Source organism: Lynx canadensis, chromosome B3, assembly GCF_007474595.2.
Source record: "Lynx canadensis isolate LIC74 chromosome B3, mLynCan4.pri.v2, whole genome shotgun sequence".
Classification (NCBI taxonomy): Eukaryota; Metazoa; Chordata; class Mammalia; order Carnivora; family Felidae; genus Lynx; species Lynx canadensis.
The window spans coordinates 74,701,955-74,718,762 of NC_044308.2; the positions used below are offsets into that span (position 1 = coordinate 74,701,955).

Here is a 16,808-nt window from a genome sequence, read left to right on the forward strand (position 1 = left end):
TGTTTAGTCTTCCTTGCAACGTGATGGTTGGCTTTCCCAGAGGGAGGATGTCTCCCAAATCAAGCCAGGCAGAAGCTGTGTTCTTTCTTTACCAGACTTCGAAGTCATACGGCATCCATTCTACTAAATTCAGCTTCTTGGGGCAATCAGAAGCCTCCACCCATATTAAAAAGGAAGGGGCATAGAACCCACTTCTGAGGGGGAGGAGTGTTTCAGTCATGTCAGAAGAGCCTGCGGGATGGGAGACATACAATGTCAGTCATAGTAAAGGACAATCTGCCACACGACTTTAGGGGCAGGTGGAGTTGGTCAGAGGACTTGAAACCACTGATGGGTTTCAGGTTGTAAGTCGAGATTATAGCCTTTGGACAGATTGGGGCCTGCTCTGTCGAAACCAAGTGTATTGAGGATGGAAGAGAGCTGGGTCTCTGAAACGAATTCCTGATAGTGTGTGAAGTGGCAATGAGTGCCAGGGAGCTAGAACAGGATCCTCACACCACTGTCTGGAGACCTATATTCTCATATCCTTGTAGTATTTGCTCAATAAGTTCTTCTGATGGTCTCTCCATAATGGATAACAAGAAGGGAGTCACGGAATTGAAAATATTGTTGCTTCTAAACATGTTGATCCCAGTTCTCTTGAGAAGCAATAAAGTCAACAGTGACTCTGGCTGGTGGGGAGCCAGAGTGAACCAAAAGACGGCTTTCAAGCCCCTGCGAGGTGGGGAAGGTGGCCACACCAGGCTTCCTATGCGGACACCCTCCCCCTTATCCCTCATGGGCTTGGACGCCCTGCACTGGGCAGTCCAGCTTGGGATGGCAGAATAAACGTGAGGTGAGGAGGGCAGCCCAGCTCGGGAAGTAGACACCTAAGTGCTGTGAGGGGGACATTCACATCAGGGACTGGCCTAGTAGGTGGTATCAGAGCTCAAGGAGGCAGACAGGGGCCTCCACTGAGGGGGCAGTCTGGTGCAGTTCATCAGAGCAGTTGGGTTTAGTGAGGTTTGCATTGGCACGAAGGGGTTGCCTTTAAAAGGGAAACAGCATATGCCAAGGGCAAGGCTTTTTTTTTTTTTTTTAAATTTGTGTAGCAAGGTGTATATTTTTTTGTCTATAATTTTACTTTCATCTTATCTATGCCTGTATATTTAAAATGTATCTCTTGTAACTAGTACAAAATTCGGTCTGGCATTTCTTAGCTAGACTAACAATCTCTGCCCTTTAATTAGAGTATTCAATCTCTCTTTATGATTAACGGAGCTGCTGATAGGGTTGGTTGAAGAATATCTTATTGATAGTGATTTGTATTGGTGTGACTTAGTCTTTGTTTTTTTGTTCTTCTTTTTCTGCCCTCTTTTGTTGTGTTCCATTTTGTCCTCTTTGTTGGCTTTTATTTATACCTGTATATTTTATCTTATTTACCCTAGGATTACAATACGACTCCTCACGTATCACAGTCTCTACTTTGAATTGATGTTATGCCACTGCACATAAGAACGATGTCTCTCCGTTTAACTGCCCTCCCACCATTTGAGTTATTTTTGTCATACATTTTACAATATGCCATAATCCCTAAAGCATTCTTGCCTAAAGTAATCAATAATCTTTAAAAGAAATTTACATAAAAGCTTTTATATTTAGTCACATTTCCCACTTTTATTTCTCTTTTTCCCTTCCTGCTTTCAACGGGATCATTTCCCTTTAGCCTAAAGAACTTCTTTTAGTGCTCTTTGCAAAGCAGTTCTGATGGCAACAGTTCTCTTACCATTGTTTTCCTGAAAATGTCTTCATTTTGCCTTTACTTTATTTTTTTAAAATTTTTAAAATTTAATTTATTTTTTTAATTTATGTCCAAGTTAGTTAGCGTGTAGTGCAACAATGATTTCAGGAGTAGACTCTTTAATGCCCCTTACCCATTTAGTCCCTCCCCCCTCCCACAATCCCTCTAGCAACCCTCTGTTTGTTTTCCATATTTAAGACTCTCTCATGTTTTTTCCCACTCCCTGTTTTATATTATTTTTGCTTCCTTTCCCTTACGTTCATCTGTTTTGTGTCTTAAAGTCCTCATATGAGTGAAGTCATATGATGTTCGTCTTTCTCTGACTGACTACTTTCGCTTAGCATAATACCCTCTAGTTCCATCTGTGTAGTTGCAAATGGCAAGATTTCATTCTTTTTGATTGCCGAGTAATACTCCGTTGTGTATATGTACCACATCTTCTTTATCCATTCCTCCGTCGGTGGACATTTGGGCTCCTTCCACACCTTGGCTATTGTTGATAGTGCTGCTATAAACATTGGGATGCATGTGCCTCTTTGAAACAACATACCTGTATCCCTTGGATAAATACCTAGTAGTGCAATTGCTGGGTTGTAGGGTGGTTCTATATTTAACTTTTTGGGGAATCTCCATACTGTTTTCCAGAGTGGCCGCACCAGCTTGCATTCCCACCAGCAGTGCAAAAGAGATCCTTTCTCCACATCCTTGCCAATGTCTGTCGTTGCCTGAGTTGTTAATGTTAGCCATTCTGACAGGTGTGAGGTGGTATCTCATTGTGGTTTTGATTTGTATTTCCCTGATGATGAGTGATGTTGAGCATTTTTTTCATGTGTCGGTTGGCCGTCTGGATGTCTTCTTTGGAGAAGTGTCTATTCATGTCTTTTGCCAATTTCTTCACTGGATTGTTTGTTTTTGTTTCATTGATTGTTTGTTTCACTGGATTGGTGTTGAGTTTGATAAGTTCTTCATGGGTATTGGATACTGACCCTTTATCTGATATGTCGTTTGCAAATATCTTCTCCCATTCTGTCGGTTGCCTTTTACTTTTGCTGATCATTTCCTTCACTGTGCAGAAGCTTTTTATTTTGATGAGGTCCCAATAGTTCATTTTTGCTTTTGTTTCCCTTGCCCCCAGAGACGTGTTGATAAAGAAGTTGCTGTGGCCAAGGTCAGAGAGGTTTTTGCCTGCATTCTCCTCGAGGATTTTGATGGCTTCCTGTCTTACATTGAGGTCTTTCATCCACTTTGAGTTCATTTTTGTGTCTGGTGTAAGAAAGTGGTCCAGGTTCATTCTCCTGCATGTCACTGTCCAGTTTTCCCAGCACCACTTGCTGAAGAGATTGTCTTTATTCCATTGGGTATTCTTTCCTGCTCTGTCAAAGATGAGTTGGCCATACGTTTGTGGGTCCATTTCTGGGATCTCTATTCTGTTCCATCGATCTGAATGTCGGTTCTTGTGCCAGTACCATACTATCTTGATGATTACAGCTTCGGAATACAGCTTGAAGCCCAGGACTGTGAAGCCTCCCACTTTGGTTCTTTTTCAAGATTGCTTTGGCTATTCGGGGTCTTTTCTGGTTCCACACAAAGTTTAGGATTGTTTGTTCTAGCTCTGTAAAGAATGCTGGTGTTATTTTGATAGGGATTGCATTGAATATGTAGATTGCTTTGGGTAGTATCGACATTTTAACAATATTTGTTCTTCCTATCCAGGAGCATGGAATCTTTTTCCATTTCTTTGTGTCTTCTTCAAGTTCTTTCATAAGCTTTCTGTAGTTTTCAGTGTATAGATTTTTCACCTCTTTGGTTAGATATATTCCTAGGTACTTCATGGTTTTTGGTGCAGTTGTAATTGGGGTGGATTCCTTGATTTCTCTTTCTGTTGCTTCATTGTTGGTGTATAAGAATGCAAGCGATTTCTGTGCATTGGTTTTATTTCCTGCGACTTTGCTGAACTCATGGATCAGTTCTAGCAGTTTTTTGGTGGAATCTTTAGGGTTTTCCATATAGAGTACCATGTCATCTGCAAAGAGTGAAAGTTTGACCTCCTCCTGGCCGATTTGGGTGCCTTTTATTTCTTTGTGTTGTCTGATTGCTGAGGCTAAGCCTTCCAATACTATGTTGAATAACAGCCATTTTGCCTGTACTTTTAATGATATTTTCACTGGATCTAGAGTTCCAGGTTGAATTCTAGAAATACGTTGCCTGTTTCTTTTTTTTTCCCCTTCAACTGTTTATTTATTTATTTTTTTATTATTTTTTTTTCAACGTTTATTTATTTTTGGGACAGAGAGAGACAGAGCATGAACGGGGGAGGGGCAGAGAGAGAGGGAGACACAGAATCAGAAACAGGCTCCAGGCTCCGAGCCATCAGCCCAGAGCCTGACGCGGGGCTCGAACTCACGGAACGCGAGATCGTGACCTGGCTGAAGTCGGACGCTTAACCGACTGCGCCACCCAGGCGCCCCTCCCTTCAACTGTTTAAAAAATGTTATTTGACTGTCTTCTAACTTCTATTATTATCTGGAAGAAGCTTGTTGTTATGCTTCTTGTTTCCTGTAAAGTAGTGTATCTTCTTTTCCCCTCTACTTTCATTTTTTGATCTTTATCAGATACCAATTTGACTATTATGTGCTTAGATGTGGCTTTCCTTGTCCTACCTGAGACTCACTGAAGTTCCTGACTCTGGGGATGAGAAATGCCATCCAGCAATAGGCCTGTGATGAAAAGGAACCCATGGCTGCCCTTATCTTGTGGTGAAATATGTTGGGTGGTCAAAAGCAGTGTCGTGTGCGATACAGATTGGTAATAAAGCTGTAAGTTCTCTAAGTCCACAAAGTGTGGTAATGGAAGGCCAAGCCATCCTAATGCCCGTCCCTGAAACAAATGAGCAAGGTTTGGCATTCCTCAGGCCTATCCCCCACCAGAAGCTGGCTTTGCATTTCTCTCTCCAGTCACACTGGGGCCTGACTCTTCTGGTGGGTGTGTGGGGAAAGAAGGGTAGTGAAAGGAGATCTTGGGGATGAGGGGCACTTCCTTGAGGTCTTTACAGAGTTAATTTATTTTGTTTTATTTCTTAATTTGCATCACAGGGATTTTTAAGCAAGGGAAGAATTGTTTCCTCTGAGTTGGGGGTTGAGGGATATTTCCCCAGACAAAGGAGATTTGAAGGAATTGGCATGTTAAGGTGCTCACCTACTTGCATGCGAATGTGCCCATGAATAGACTGCAGCTTTACCAAGGCAGATGTTTTGAATACTTGTCAAGGAATGGCTGCCACAGGAGCCTAGAGGCTTTTTCTCCAGGGAGGTGTCTGAGCAGAAGCTCATCTTTTGTTCAGGGTTGCTGATAATTCATCACAGACTGGGCATTAGAAAACATGTCAGGCTTCTTTTTAGAAAAATTAAAAAAGATGTTTATTTATTTTGAGAGAGAGAGAGAGAGAGAGAGAGAGAGAGAGAGAGAGAATCCCAAGCAGGCTCCATGCTGTCAGTGCAGAGCCCAACTTGGGGCTCGATCTCATGAACCTGAAGTCATGACCCGAGCCAGAATCAAGAACTGGACTCTTAACCAACTGAGCCACCCAGGCACCCCCGTCATGTAAGGCTTCTTCCTGGCCTGGCTGTCAGGAGGCCTGGGTTCAGTCCAGGTTCTGTCCTAACTCTGGTCCCTTTAGTCAGTTATGATCTGTTTCTGGTACTTTGTCTCTCCCTCATCTCTTGAGGGAGGATGAGAGACTACAGCAAGTGTTCTCAAGCTTGTTTTAAACCACAGAACCATTTCCTCAAAGCAGCTGTACTATGTGAACTGAATATGCAGGTGGCTGGGCAACTTTAAAGAATACTATTTTTAATTTTGCTTTCTGCATTTTCCTTTTTGTCTTTTCCTTTTTTTTCTTTAACTTTATTTATTTTGAGAGAGAGAGAGAGAGAGAGAGAGAGAGAGAACAAGTGGGGGAGGGGCATAGAGAAGGAGAAACAGAATCCCGAGCTGGCTCTGTACCATCCGTGCAGAGCACGATGTGGAACTCAAACTCATGAACCCACGAATCGTGAGGTCATGACCTGCGCAGAGATCAAGAGTCAGACACTTAACTGATAGTGCCACCCAGGCGCCCCTCCTTTTGTCTCTGTTAATCAAGGAACCAGGTCCTTAGTATGCGTTCGATGCAGGGATTTTTTTTTTAGCTCCAAATCAGAAGCTGTATGATCTCATCGCTCTTCCTTTGCAAAAGTACTCGAGGTCGTTAAAAGATTGTGTTGCTTCAGGCTTTGTGCATAAGATGTGAAAGGGCATGCCTTTGAGGGTTACATGATCCCAGAGTGTTTACCCCATGTCACAAAAGAGGATGGTGTTGTGTATTTTTGGTGCAGGTTTTTTGGTGCAGGCTAAACCATCAGCCCAGAGCTGGGACCTTAGGCCCAGCTCCCAGGCAGTGCCCACACTAGTGGTAAGACCTTGGTGGTATGGCTCTTGCTGGTGTCTGGTGAGGTAAGTCCAGCATAGGGAGATCCTCGTTCACCAAAAAATCACATCTAAGCCTCTATATTGTGGCCTCCAAGCCACAAACTACCAAATGTGGAAAAGTCTAGGCAGTCTTGGGGTCTGTGGATGCAACTACGTAACCATGGGCCTAAAGGGCAGTGGTGGTTCTCCATTTTTCCAGACCACGTGAGCCTCCCTGATTCTAGTTTGAGTCTGCACAGGAAGGGTCTTGCAGTCATGACTGGGATCGTTACTGGCCCGTCCAACTGGATGGGTGTTTAACTTAAGCTTAAATTGCCTTTGGGCAAATATATAATGTGGTTTTTTTCTACCATTTGAATCTATGCAATGACATTCATACCTGCTGCTTTTGAAGCAAATGTCCCCTAGGTATAGAGGGTGTTACAGTAAACAGAGTTTGGTAACTTCATGTCTAGACGCTAAATGACTAAAGTCATTTCCAAATCTATGCACTGCTGTTCTAGAGTCACATGTGATAATATTTATACAGACTGTGACCAGCAATAATAAAAAAGTACAAATTCTTGATTCAGGTGGACTTCCCATAGAGATGTAGGCCGTGTGGACAGGTGTGAAGGAGGGAGAAGGGGTTAGATGATTCGGGTGAAATTCAACAGTGTCGGATTCACCTGGGCTCAAATGATAGAGCCTGCATTATGTTTCCTTCATGTCCCCAATCAATGCCTGACACTTAGTAAGTGCTCAATCAGCATTTGTTTATTGGTTGATGGAAAATATTGTGCTTTCCAGTCCTACTGCAGCGAAGAGCCCTTTCAAACTCAAAAGACTGATATAGCCCAGGGTAGCCAGCAGGGAGTCTCAGCCTAGAGGCTGGCAGTGACAAGAGGGACAGGTGGAGAGGGACTTAGGCTATGGAGTGACTAGACAGCCAGTGGACCCTGAGCACATGGGGCGACATTGGGCTGGATGTGAGGAGTTGAGCTGGCCCTTCCCAGGTGATCGATGGGGCTAAGGGTTCTGGAGAGCCACCTGCCAGCCCTGTCCTCCATGGACCCTGTCTGGTGCCCTCACAGGGCAGGGGCCTCTGATGCCCCGCTCTGTGAGGGCGTGGACTGGGCTGACATCTCAGTGGCGAGGCCCTGTTGGAACTCTGGGTGTTCTAGGTGGAAGGGATATGAGGAAGGGGCTGGCTCAGATCAGTGTTGTCTGGAGGGGGCAGGAGTTGTGGCCACTGAACACTCCCAGGGGTTTGGAGCACTCTGAGGTATGGAGAAGAAGGGGCAGCCAGGAGACTAGAGGCTGAGCTGGCCCCTGAGCTCAGAAGAGGTCAGGGAAGGGAACTCAGTCGAGATGAGGATCAAGAGCTACTCAAGGGACCCAGCCCCACTCTGTGCCAGCATCCTTGTTTGTGGGAGAGAAATGTCCTTCCACTTCCCAGTGGGGGACTATGTCCTTGGGCCACAGCCCAAGACTGGGCAAGCGTGGTTTCTAGGACCCATGTTGTTATCCTTCCTCCCTGCCAGAGAACACAGGGGAAAGAGGTAAGAACTTCACCCTGAGCTCCAGGACCAGAGAGGTTCATGCTTTCTCCTGATGGTGCCCAGCTTCAGCCCTGGCAGAAGGGCAGGCTCTGGGGAGACAGGTGTGGGTGAGAGGGAGCTGGAAGGATCTTTTCATGGGGTTGAGCGGGGTGGTGGGGGGAGGAGGAAGAAGAGCAAGCAGAAAACAGCAGAATTGTGTCACTGGCCTTCTAAGCACAGAGTGGATGCCAGGCAAAGAGGGTCGGTAAACACACACAAGAAACCAGCCCTTCACACTCAGTTGAGAGACATTTATTTGACAGCTGGCACCTTCCCTCCCACCCTCCCCAGTGTGATTCTAGATCAGCTTCAGAGCAAATAGTCTGGTTCCTGCAGGAAGAGGCCTCTCATCGTTTTCTTTATCCAGGGCAGGAAACTTGTGACTTTAGTGTAGGCCCGTGGAGATGCCCCATCTTTTAGTCCATAGGAGACGATGCCCTGAGCCACATTGTTACACAGGAGAGGGCCCCCAGAGTCCCCCTGTGGACGGAGATGGGGAAGGAGTGAGCCAGCTCTCCTGCTGTCCCTGCCCTCCCTGTGCCCACTCCCCAACCTCACCCCCCACACCGCCCTCCCCAGCCCCTTTGAGAAGGGTGCTTTGCGTGGCCTTCACGGGAAGTCAGGAAGTCTGAGGGCAGGGCAGGCCTGGACATGGTCCCTGCTTCACTTCACCCCAGGTGGCAGCTCCCTCTCCTCCCCTGGTCCCAGATCCTCTGCTGGGGACTGCTGGCTTCACTCTCCTCTTTAGGCCCCCCTCACCCAAAGCAGGTGGGCGGGGCTGCTCCTCAGCATGGAGGAGAAGCCCAGTACCCCAGGTGGGTGCCAGCTATGAGGAGCCCCCTGTTTTTCTCACCACTGCACGCCCAGGGCGCACAATTTTCTAACATCGGTGCCCTGGCACGGGGCAGAGTGCTGCCAATGCCTCCTTCTGGAGGAGCACTGCGTTTGGATCCATCGCTCACCTGAAAGGAAGACTTCTTTTCCTTTGGGTCTCCCACACAGAGCTGAGTTTTGTGGTTGTAATAATTGGGGAAGCGGGATTTGCACTCCCGATCCTCCTGCACGATCAGCTCTACCTCCTGCAGTGTGTCTGGGTATCTTCCCGTGGCCACCCGTCCCCAGCCGGCCACACTGCACACCTGTCCCGGCCTCACCCGGTCCTTGCCTTTGGGCAGGCCCAGGGGCCTCACAGCTGCAGTCAGCTTGGCCTTTTTCACCAGCTGATGGAAAGAAGCAAGAGGGGCCAGCTCAGTCAGTGGTCTCTGGGCCCAGGTACTCTATGCGGCTGCCCTGTCTTCCTTCTCCCCTGAGCCACTGAGACTGGTCAGGTGGCCAGGCCAGGTATGAAGGAGGGGACAGGTCCCAGTGGGAGAGGAGACAATGTGGACCCAGGAGAGCGAGGGCAGTGGGGAGGTCTCCTTACCTGCAGTAACATGATGTCGTTGGAGTAGTTCTTTGGATTATAGTCTGGGTGGGGGATGGCTCTTCTCACAGGGATGATCTGCTGGGTCTTCTCCTGCTTCTTGATGTTGTGGGCCCCCAGGGTGACGTTGATGGAGCTGCACGAGAGCAGAGTGGGGCGTGGGGGTGTGGGGTCACAGGACCTAGCCCAGGATCCATGAGGGCAGGTGGCAGCTGGGTGGGCAGGATTGGAGCCGAGGGGAAACTGAGGCAACAGAAGGGCCCAGGTTTGAGCTGTCTGTGCCTTCTGCTTCTCAGTAGCTGAGGTAGGATTCTGGAGCCGTTGCTGACCATGCCGGTGGTTCTCAGGGGACAGTTCCCCAGAGAAACGTGAAATTGCATGACTTTGCACTCGGAGGTCAATGCAGGCCCCAGCTCTTCAGCAATGCCCCTAGCTCCGGCCTCCCCTCTCCCCACAACGTACGGCCCTCCCTCACTCCCTTTCAGGAGCCCTCCTGACTCCCGTCTTCCTTGGAGCCCTGGGAGCTCCCATTGCAGAAGGCAGGGCTCCCCGCTGGGCTTTTCAGGGCTGTGCTGGCTGCTGCTCCTCACCTTCCCCAGCAGTGAGCGGCTGTCAGCACGAACTTCTCTTGTATCAGGAACCCACCACACTTACTGCACACCTCCCTATTCTGGATCCACAGATGTGCCATGTAGGGCCGGGAGTGGGGCTTGGCCTCATGTCCCCCGATGATCTCCCCTGGAGGAAAAATCTGTTCTGCTCCCGTGCACCCGCTGAATCCACAGAGCAGGCGTGGCCTGGATCTGGGAGGGCCATGGAGGGGGCCTCAACTTCCTCCTCTGGGAAGGGGATGGGTAGTAGTCTTGGTCTGTGAATCTATCTTCTACATATAATTGGAGGTGAGCATACCTGTCTTTGGGATAGCCAAGTTCTAGAGGCTCCTGAAAACTCCTTTCCTGACTTTGCTTTGTTTCAACTGAGTTTCTAAGGCCCCTGTCATCCTGTGAAGTCTAGGATGCTGCTGCTTTTCCAGTGGCTAGGACTTAAGTGTAGGGATCTAGATGTTGTCTGACATAGTCTATTTGCTAGAGCATGACATGGAGCAGGTGCCTAGTAAGTGTTGGTTGGCTGCCTGAAGGCGTGGCTCCCCAGTGAGCCTCTTGGAGGAAGGTCGGTAGGGCTACTGCTGGTAGGATTCTGGAAAGCAGGGAAGTTTAGGTCTTCCAAGCTCATCTTTGAAAAAGGAGAGCCACAGCCTTCAACAAGTACAAAAAGATTGAGATCATACCGTGCATATTTTCAGAACACAATGCTATGAAACTTGAAATCAACCACAAGAAAAAATTTGGAAAGGTAACAAATACTTGGAGACTGAAGAACATCCTACTAAAGAATGAATGCGTTAACCAAGAAGTTAAAGAGGAAATTAAAAAGCTCATGGAAGCCAATGAAAATGATAACACCACAACCCAAAACCTCTGGGATGCAGCAAAGGCGGTCATAAGAGGAAAGTATATAGCAACCCAGGCCTTCTTAAAGAAGGAAGAAAGATCTCAGATACACAACCTAACCTTACGCCTTAAAGAGCTGGAAAAAGAACACCAAATAAAACCCCAAACCAGCAGAAGACAGGAAACAATAAAGATCAGAACAGAAATCAATGCTATTGAAACCAAAAAAAACCCCAGTAGAACTGATCAATGAAACCAGAAGCTGGTTCTTTGAAAGAATTAACAAAATTGATAAACCACTAGCCAGTTTGATCAAAAAGAAAAAGGAAAGGACCCAAATAAATGAAAGAGGAGAGCCACTAACACGCTGGGAAGAAAAGCAGAGCTGGAGAAAGGGATGAGGGGACTTGGGACAGAGCAAAGGCCACAGCAATCTTGTGGGGACAGTGATCCCATGAACTCTGGATGCAGCTGAGCCCCGGGCTTCTCTCCCAAGCAGATGCTTCAGGAAGCACCTGGCTCATCTCACTCGGAAGCCAGGCCTACTCTTCCCTTTGCAGGGGGATTTATTATGTTCTCTTCCAGTTCTCATCCTCTGCTAGGAATGTTCCATTTCCAGATGGCAAAGGTAGAGCCTGGGGAGGGGACAGTTTTCCCTGGCTCTTCTGGAGACCAGCCTTCTGCCCTGGCCATTCCTGCTGGTAGCTAATTCAGCATCATACTTGAGAGTGTGAGGCAGGATGAAGCCTGGGGTTCCGAATATTCCTGGTGGATAGATGGATCAGGGGTGTGCAGAAGGGGCAGGAGAGCTCTACCCACGGTGGGATGGGGTCGGGCCTCTGAGGGTTGTGGTGGTCACTCACCTGCCTTTGCCCTAGAAGGCAGGAAAAAGACCAGTAGGAGCAGGAGAGGCTGCATCTTCCCAGGAAGGCTGCTCAGGTCGGAGATGCTGGAGCTTTCTCTGTGCTCTCTTTTAGCTCCCACCAGAGGAAGCGGGTGGAGATGGGCTCATTGACCTTGAACTCCCCTCTGGTTTTGTGGTGCTTCATCTTCGATGGCTTTCTACGAAAGCTTCCCTGCCCCCACTCCCTCTGTCTGATGGTGTTCCCTGGGTGGTTGTGTGAGAATCGTGCTGTGACCACATCAGAACCCACACCAGTTGACTCAGACCTGACCACTTGTTCCTCCCAGAGTAGGAAACCAAAGGTACCAGGTTGGGGCTGAAGGTTGTGGTATCAACCTGTAGAGGTACTAGAGTCCAGAAACCTGAATCCCCAGTGATAAGACCACCAATGCCTCATTTCCATGCTGCTGCTAAGTTCATGAGGATAATTTCTTTAGTAGAAGTGTGTGTAGACCCTTGTCTGTATGCTCAAACGTATTAGAGATGTGTCTCCTTCCCTCAGAGGGCTGATGGTCTGGTGGAGGAGACAGAAACAGCAGTGATCAGGATCCAGTCTGGTAAGCGCCATGGTAGAGGGATACACAAGACGGTAAGAGGGCATGACTACTACCTACTAGATCCATACAGTAACCCATTCATCATCGCACCTTCTTTCCTAGGGATTTTTAGCATCTGTTTTTAAATTACAAAAATGCTCAGTGTGATAAAGCTCATCTCTCCTGTCAATGTTTTTTTTTAAATTATTTTTTAATGTTTATTTATTATTGAGAGACAGAGACACAGAGCGTGAGCAGGGGAGGGTTAGAGAGGGGGGTAGACACAGAATCCGAAACAGTCCTCAGGCTCTGAGCTGTCAGCACAGAGCCCGATGTGGGGCTCAAACTCACAAACTGCAAGATCATGACCTGAGCCGAAGTTGGTTGCCCAAACGACTGAGCCACCACGGCGCCCCTCTCCTGTCAATGTTTTTAACAAAAGTCCTGCACCTAATACGTATTGGTTTAAATTAATGAACCACTGTGACCTAGATGTTGAATTACTGATTAAGCCTAGGTCATTCCTACTTTGGGTGGCCTGGGGTCAGTCCCACCCAAATCATAAGAAGTCCAGGTTGGTTCAAAGAAGTCCAGGTTACTAGATTGCCAATACCATATGAAGTGGGAAAGCGTGCTGGGCAATCAAAGACCAATAGTTGTCCTTTCAGTATTCTCTGTCCTCTGTCCAGAGAGCCACACTCCTGATATAGCAGGCTTGGCACATAATAGATTCACATTTGCTAACCAAACTCTGTTGCTGATCTCACTATAATGGATGGGAGGGACCAATTTTTTGTAAACAGCCAAGCCCAATTCTGTTTAAAGAACAACTAAGTAGGGGCATCTGGGTGGCTCAGTCAGTTGAGTGTCTGACTCTTGATTTTGGTTCAGGTCATGATCCCAGGGTTGTTGGATAAAGCCCCATGTTAGGCACTATGCTGAGCGTGGAACCTACATGGGATTCTCTCTCCCTCTGCCCATCCCCCCTACATGTGCACTCTCACAGCACTCTCTCTCTCTCTTTCTTAAAAAAAAAAGAACAACTAAATATCTCTGAGTGGTTAGAGTCTGGTGATTTAAGTTTCCATCTCTACATTTTCTGTATTTTACGATTTTTCTATGAGGAATATTATGTATAAAAATATATAATTCCAGTGTTAATATCCTCCTTACCAAATCAAGTATATTTTTCAAAGCTACTTTTTTTGAACTTAGCTTGCCCAGTAGTGGACATTCAAAAAATAAAAGTATCTTTCTGATTATAGTGGTAATATATGTTCATTAAGAAAATTTGGAAAGTAGAAAGAAAAAATGTCACTCATTTGTCTGTCTCTTACTGATAGACTGTTACCATAAGCAGTGCATTTTAAATACCTGGAATCAAAGTACATATACAATGTAGTTTTTTTTTTTTATCCTCACTTAACCCTATAGCTTAGGTATTTTCTTTATGCTCTTAAGAATCTATTAGCAATATCACTATAGTCTCTCTTTCCTAGTTGTTAAAAAATTTAGCATGCAATTATTTTCTAAAATTGTTGGAAAATTTGAAAAATAACTTAAGCAAAGAGAAAACAATTAAAATTATATGATTTCTCATCATTCATTGATAATCATCTTTAATGTCTTGAAGTATGATCTAATATACTTTTCTTTCATGTATATCTGCATTTAAATTTTTTATTTTTATTTTTTTTAGATTTTTTCAATTTTATTCATTTATTTTGAGAGAGAGAGAGAGAGAGAGAGAGAGAGAGAGAGAGAGGAGAGAGAGAATCTCAAGCAGGCTCCACACTGATAGTGCAGAGCCCAGTATGGGGCTTGATCTCTCTCATGAACTGTGAGATCATGACCTGAGCTGAGATCAAGAGTTGGACTCTTCACTGACTGAGCCACCCAGGCACCCCACCTGCATTTTTTAAAATTAAAAAAGGATTATGCTAAACATGAGGCTATGACTCAATTAAAAATTGAGGTGCTGTGTGAAATTCACATAACATAATTCATTAAAGTGTACAATTCAGTGGGATTTAGTGCATTCAAAATGTCGTGTGACTACCACCGTTTCTAGTTTCAAAATTTTTCATCACCCCAAAACATCCGTCCATCCCATTCATAACTTAATGGGTACTTAATAGCTTTCCATTCTCCCTTCCCCACCCCTGCCTGGTCTACTAGCGACCACTAATCTTTCTGTTTCCATGGATTTGCATATTCTGGATATTTCATATAAAAATTATCATGTAATATATGACCTGGCTTATTTTTTTTAATGTTTTTTATTTTTGAGAGAGAGAGAGAGAGAGAAACAGCATGAGCAGGGGAGGGGCAGAAAGAGAGGGGGACAGAAGATCTAAAGTGGGCTCTGCCCTGACAGCAGAGAGCCTGAAATGGGGCTCAGGACCATGAGTCATGAGATCATGACCTGAGCTGAAGTCGGATGCTTAACTGACTGAGCCACCCAGGTGGCCCAATGTCTGGCTTTTTTGTAAGCATTACTATTTCTCCACATCTTCATCAATACTTGTTATTTTTCATTTTTTTATTATAGCTATCCTAGTGTGAATGGGGTGGTAGCTTGTGGTTTTGATTTACATTTCCTTATGACTAATTATGTTTAGCATCTTTACCTATGCTTGCTGGTCATTTGTTCATCTTCCTTGGAGGAATGTCAGTTCAAGTCCTTTGCCCATTTCTCAATGGAGTTGTTTGTCCTTTTGTTGTTGAGTTATAAGAGTTCTTTATATATTCTAGATACTAAACTTCTATCAGATGTAATTTGCAAATATTTCCTTCCATTCTGTAGACTGTATTTTCATTTTTTAATTTTCACTTTCTTGATACTATTCTTTTGTGTGAAAAATTTAAAATTTTTTAATGAAATCCAATTAATCTATTTTATCTTTTGTTGTTTGTGCTTTTGGTATCAAATCTAAGAATCCAGTATCAAGTCAGAGGTAATGAAGATTTACCCTATGTTTTCTTCTAAGAGGTTTATGGTTTGACTCTTATATTTAGGCTGTTGACCCATTTTGAATTGATTATTGTGTATGGAGTGAGGTAGGGGTTCAACTACATTCTTTCCATGTAGTTATCTGTTTGTCTCAGCAACATTCACTGAAGGTACTATTCTTCCTCCACTGAATAGTCTTGGCACCGTTGTCAAAAATCAATTGGCCATAGATGTTTGAGTTTATTTCTGGACCCTCAATTCTAGTCCAGTCATCTATGTGTATATCTTAATGCTGCTACCACACTATTTTTGATTGCTATATCTTTGTAATATGTTTTGAAACCAAGAAGTGTGAGTCCTCCAACTTAGTTTTTCTTTTTAAATATTTTAGCTTTAAATATTTTAAATATTTGGGGCTCCTTGCAATTCCATTTGAGTTTTAGAATTGGCTCTCCCAGGGGCGCCTGGGTGGCGCAGTCGGTTAAGCGTCCGACTTCAGCCAGGTCACGATCTCGCGGTCCGTGAGTTCGAGCCCCGCGTCGGGCTCTGGGCTGATGGCTCAGAGCCTGGAGCCTGTTTCTGATTCTGTGTCTCCCTCTCTCTCTGCCCCTCCCCCGTTCATGCTCTGCCTCTCTCTGTCCCAAAAATAAATAAAAAAAGAATTGGCTCTCCCATTTCAGCAGAAAAGATCATTGGAATTTTGACAAAGATTGCTTTGATTCTGTAGATCACTTTGGGGAGTATTACCGTCTTAACAATATATGCCTTTCAATCCATGAACATGGGATGCCATTACATTTAATTAGTTCTTCTTTAATTACTTTCAGCAATGTTGTAATCTTCAGTGTATAATTTGTTCACCTCCTTGGCTAAATTAAATTTAGTCCTAGGTATTTTATTCTTTTGAATGGTATTGTAAGTGGAACTGTTTTTAAAATTTCCTTATTGATTGTTCATTGCTGGTGTATAGAAACAACTGATCTTATATTTTACCTGCAATTTGTTGAATTCATTTTACTAACTTGTATTCAGCTCCCTCCCATGTTCTTATTGTCAGAAATTACACTTTTATACATGTGTACACATTAATATAGCTGGGATCTGGCTCCAAATCTGTGATCTTATCCACAGCTCTATAAATGTCATCATATATGTATATATATAGACATATATATTTATGTGTGCTTACAGTTCTTTCATGGTCTAGTGGCTAGGATATACTTACATGTGCTGTGTGTATAGTTGTATGTTTTTATTTGTTTTGATCCCTTCAGTTTTTCTTTCTGACCATGATTTTGGTACATTGTTGTTTCAGGAGGATTTTTAGTGTTCAAACAGAAACTGTGTGAAGTCAACTATTTTCCCCTCATTATGAAGTAGTCAAGATCTTTAAGATATTCTGCTACAGAGGTCTTTGTGGGTAACCACATGTGAGAAGACATGACTTCAAGGGTAATGGGAACCCAGAGGGAGTTATTTCCTTTGTGTGAAGATGAGTATCATGTTAGTGGTGTGTGTTATTTGGTTGGGGAATATTCATCCACAATTGTGACTAAAATTTAAATCCAAAGTAGCACCCCAGATTGGCATCAAGACCTGGGAGGGGGTGACTGCTGGGCATGCCTGGCTAGACTGCGCCAGGCACAGAGTCAAAAAAGAGTCTCATACCACATGTGTGGTCTCTAAGCTAAGAGCTGAATGAATTTTAAGGGTC

The 16,808-nt window shown here is 45.0% G+C and overlaps 1 protein-coding gene across 1 annotated transcript; it reads right to left on the minus strand.

Moving 5' to 3' along the window:
* Positions 1 to 8,107: 8,107 nt before the first annotated feature.
* On the minus strand, positions 8,108 to 11,718 carry LOC115516324 (granzyme B(G,H)-like). Its single transcript, XM_030318858.1, has 5 exons — positions 11,565 to 11,718; positions 9,841 to 9,988; positions 9,251 to 9,386; positions 8,790 to 9,047; positions 8,108 to 8,307 (listed from the first exon to the last, which is right to left on the minus strand). The coding sequence occupies exons 1-5, from the start codon at positions 11,617 to 11,619 to the stop codon at positions 8,137 to 8,139; spliced, it is 768 nt and encodes a 255-aa protein (XP_030174718.1). The 5' UTR covers positions 11,620 to 11,718; the 3' UTR covers positions 8,108 to 8,136.
* Between the last annotated feature and the right edge of the window lie 5,090 nt (positions 11,719 to 16,808).